This window comes from Bombyx mori, chromosome 12 (assembly GCF_030269925.1).
Source record: "Bombyx mori chromosome 12, ASM3026992v2".
Taxonomy (NCBI): Eukaryota; Metazoa; Arthropoda; class Insecta; order Lepidoptera; family Bombycidae; genus Bombyx; species Bombyx mori.
This window is the reverse complement of record NC_085118.1, coordinates 8,418,773-8,422,195: the sequence shown is the minus strand read 5'-3', so window position 1 is coordinate 8,422,195 and position 3,423 is coordinate 8,418,773. Positions and strand designations below refer to the sequence as shown.

The following is a 3,423-nucleotide window of genomic DNA, read 5'->3' as shown; positions in this document are numbered from 1 at the left end:
TATTACAAGGTAAATGTCGCGAAAAAAAAGTAAATATATATATACTTTTATTTTACCTATAATACTTACATAAACTAACTGATAAACACATTAACCTTCTTTACATAACGCAATTAAGTGATAGTATAGGCTAAAAAATCTATTATAAGATATCAGTGACAACCCTAACAAGCCATTCCTATTTTGTCTTTTGGCGTTCCAATTTTGTGTTTTCTCGTCCCTAATTTTTCCAGTCTCGTTCCAAATTACCCTACATACGTCCCAATTTTCCCCAAAAAGAAAGGAAAAAATATACATTTTTTATTTTGTCGAAATATTGTATTTAAAATAAGAATATTGCAACTTACCGTTTGTTGTGGTATTTCCAGGTGTATTAAAAACTTATATAAACTGTGATCTTATTGAAAAAACAACGATAATATTACTTTCTTTAAAAGTTCTTTAAGCTGTTTTAAAACGCACTTTTCAACCACTATTTTAAATTTAATTTGACGAATTTTTGGGACCAACTTAACTCATGTTTAGTACTTCCATAGTTAACTTGATTTTTCTTCTATACATTGATAAATATTACCTTAAAGAAAATTAGGTAGATTCCGTGCTACAAGTACTTTGAGAATCTTCCGCAGGTTTGTCCCAATTTACCCCAGAATCCCAATTTACCCCATGTCATGGTACCCATGTTTATCTTACCGTATAGTGGGTTAGAATTTAGTATTGATTCATAATTTCTAAGTCCAAGATGTGACAATAACGATCAAAATTCACGATCGTATCCAACTCTACTCAAGTCGAATACGAGAGCAGATTGTCGAGAGCTATCGAAATGTTTTTGTAATCGAAATAGTCCACTTGACTACTTACTCTGCTCTACTAAAAAGTTTAGACGTACGCATAAATCATAGATTTTAAACTTAAAATTCGAGAGAATAGAACACATATTTAAGTGTATAATCGATGACATATTATTTGATTGAGACAGGTCCGTACCACTGAAGTAGGAAACCTACTATATAGGTCTATATTAAGTGTATAATCTATGGGTCTATGGTCCGTACCTAATTTGATACATACAATACGGACCTATCATAAAATATGTGCGTACCGTTTTCATCAATCATCATTGTAAATGTAAAAACTATAAGAAAAGTTGCTTGATAAGATAAAAGCAAAAAAATACATACCTACTCCTACTCCTTTCTAAACTAAATTATACTTACTTAATTAACCAATGGATACCGTTGTGAAAAGCCTCCTAGAAGAAGATGAAGAAGAAAAAAAGGTATTTACATTAAGTAATGTATTTTGTATAAAGATATTGTTCGAAATTGTTTTATTTCTTTGAATTACAATCCATAAAATTTAGGTTATTTATGTAATTAAAAAAAAACATTCAAAAAGCGTGATTTTAAAAATTATAATATCATCTAATGCTGTGTTTCAGGGTCTGGTCATATTTGGTAGAGACATATCAAAAATACCTTGCTTCAGAGAGAGCTTTCTTTATGGTATTGGTACTGGAATTGGATTTGGATTAGCCGCATTTGTGAAAACATCGAAGCCAATGCTAGCACAACACATAGGTGTTGGCACCTTCTCCCTGTCAACACTCTTATACTGGTCCTACTGCAGATACAGGTGGTCACAACAAAGGTTTGACGCACAGTTGTTACAAGATGCCTTAAAAGATAAAATTTTGTATGAAGGCACTGCAGTAGAAAAGGAAATGGAGAAAAAAGGTGTCTTAAAGACTGTATAGTTGATAATAAGCAGACATTTGTATTAAATGTGAATATTTTTTGTATTAAGTTATTGAAAATCAAGTATTTAGCTTCGAAGGACTTTATAAAATGAAGGCTTTTAAATGAATAAAACTGCCATATATTTCTTCATAGGTAAATGTAGATAAAAAGTAGATATAAATAAATAAAGTATTGAGGTTTTAAAATCTAGTTTATGATTGTTATGATGTCCAACTTTCCTATGGGGGCTTGTGAGTGCAAAATAATATATGTGGTCTTGTTGGAGCAAAAGGCAAACAGGAGGTTTTAGACTACTGCATGTCATATGTAGTGGGGCATTCCACAATGAGTTACCAAATGGGTCCACTTTGGTAGAATTCCTATATGCCTTATGGCCCAGCCGATACTTAAGATATTAATCAAGGAGATGTGTAACAAAATAAGTCGATACAGCTAGTGATTAGATTGTAGCATGTATGATTTCAGCGGCAGTATTTAAATACACACATTTAATTGTGTAGTGGGGATATTTATTCTCTTTTTTCATAAAAAGGGGTATTTGCGGGTAGTATAAAACAAACACAGTGAACTAGTGCTTAAGTCTATAATTCAACAAATAAATACCATAAATACGGAATAGATAAATAAGGTTGGAAAGGCCTTTGCTCTAATTTTGTATTAGAACCAGTGTCGCCGCTTCATCCCCACTATTTTAATTTTTACACATACACATACTGTCATTACAAGTATTTCGCACACAACAAAAACTCTCACACATAAATCTCAGGGCAGACATTCGTTCGCAAACTAACACAAAACTCCTGTAGGCATACACACACACGCAAAAAGGCAATAAAAATGTTCATACACGCTAGTGCTTGATAAAACCGATATTCTTTAACGATAAATTATCACGAAACACGAAATAAATATTGAAAAAAAAAAACTATTTTACTTTCATTAATTACAAATAATCACTGTCCCTGGAATAAAACGTATTTGTTAAGCAGTTGGTGCTTGCTATTAATTGCGAATGAATTTTTCAAAACAAAGTCTTTTATGGTAAAATCATTTTCAGTAAAATGTTTAGAGCAAATAGTACTCGTCTTTGTCTCCAGCTTCCTCTACCTGTCACGTCAATCCATTGTTCCCTGGCGTTAGGTTCTTTAGGAAACTTAAAATTTTTAATTTAATGCATAAGTCAAATAGCATTTTACTTATATTTTGATAAATCTTAAACTATATAGTAAATACCCGTGAGAGGTCTACATGTCTCTTTATATTATACCTTTACATTCATTCAATGATAATAATTCAATAATAATAATACATATTTATTTTACTCAAAATACGTCTCACTAAGAATATACTAGGTATCATTAATTAAATATAAAATAATACAAAAATTATCCATGTCAAATGTAAATATAGTCGAGAATTCTGTCGATGATTTTATTTCACCACATGGTCACCTCACTATCAACAAACTAGCGCCGTCCAATCAGGGCAAAGGCCGAAATTTCAAAGATTGAAGTGTAGAGAACGCAATGCATGTGGTACATTGGAAGCGGACTTGGTCATTGCGTGCATTGGGCGAGTACACATCGCGCAATGTATGCTATTTATAACTTGTTGTAATAATATTGTTAATGTTTGGAATTTCATAATGCTCAGTATATTT

At 31.6% G+C, this 3,423-nt stretch overlaps 1 protein-coding gene across 1 annotated transcript; it reads left to right on the top strand.

Annotated features, from left to right (window-relative positions):
- The first annotated feature begins 1,205 nt into the window (after positions 1 to 1,205).
- Positions 1,206 to 1,948, top strand: LOC100141456 (uncharacterized). Its single transcript, NM_001114934.2, is given in 2 exon segments — positions 1,206 to 1,282; positions 1,445 to 1,948. Coding segments are annotated over 2 exon segments (366 nt in total). The 5' UTR covers positions 1,206 to 1,231; the 3' UTR covers positions 1,760 to 1,948.
- Positions 1,949 to 3,423: the final 1,475 nt, after the last annotated feature.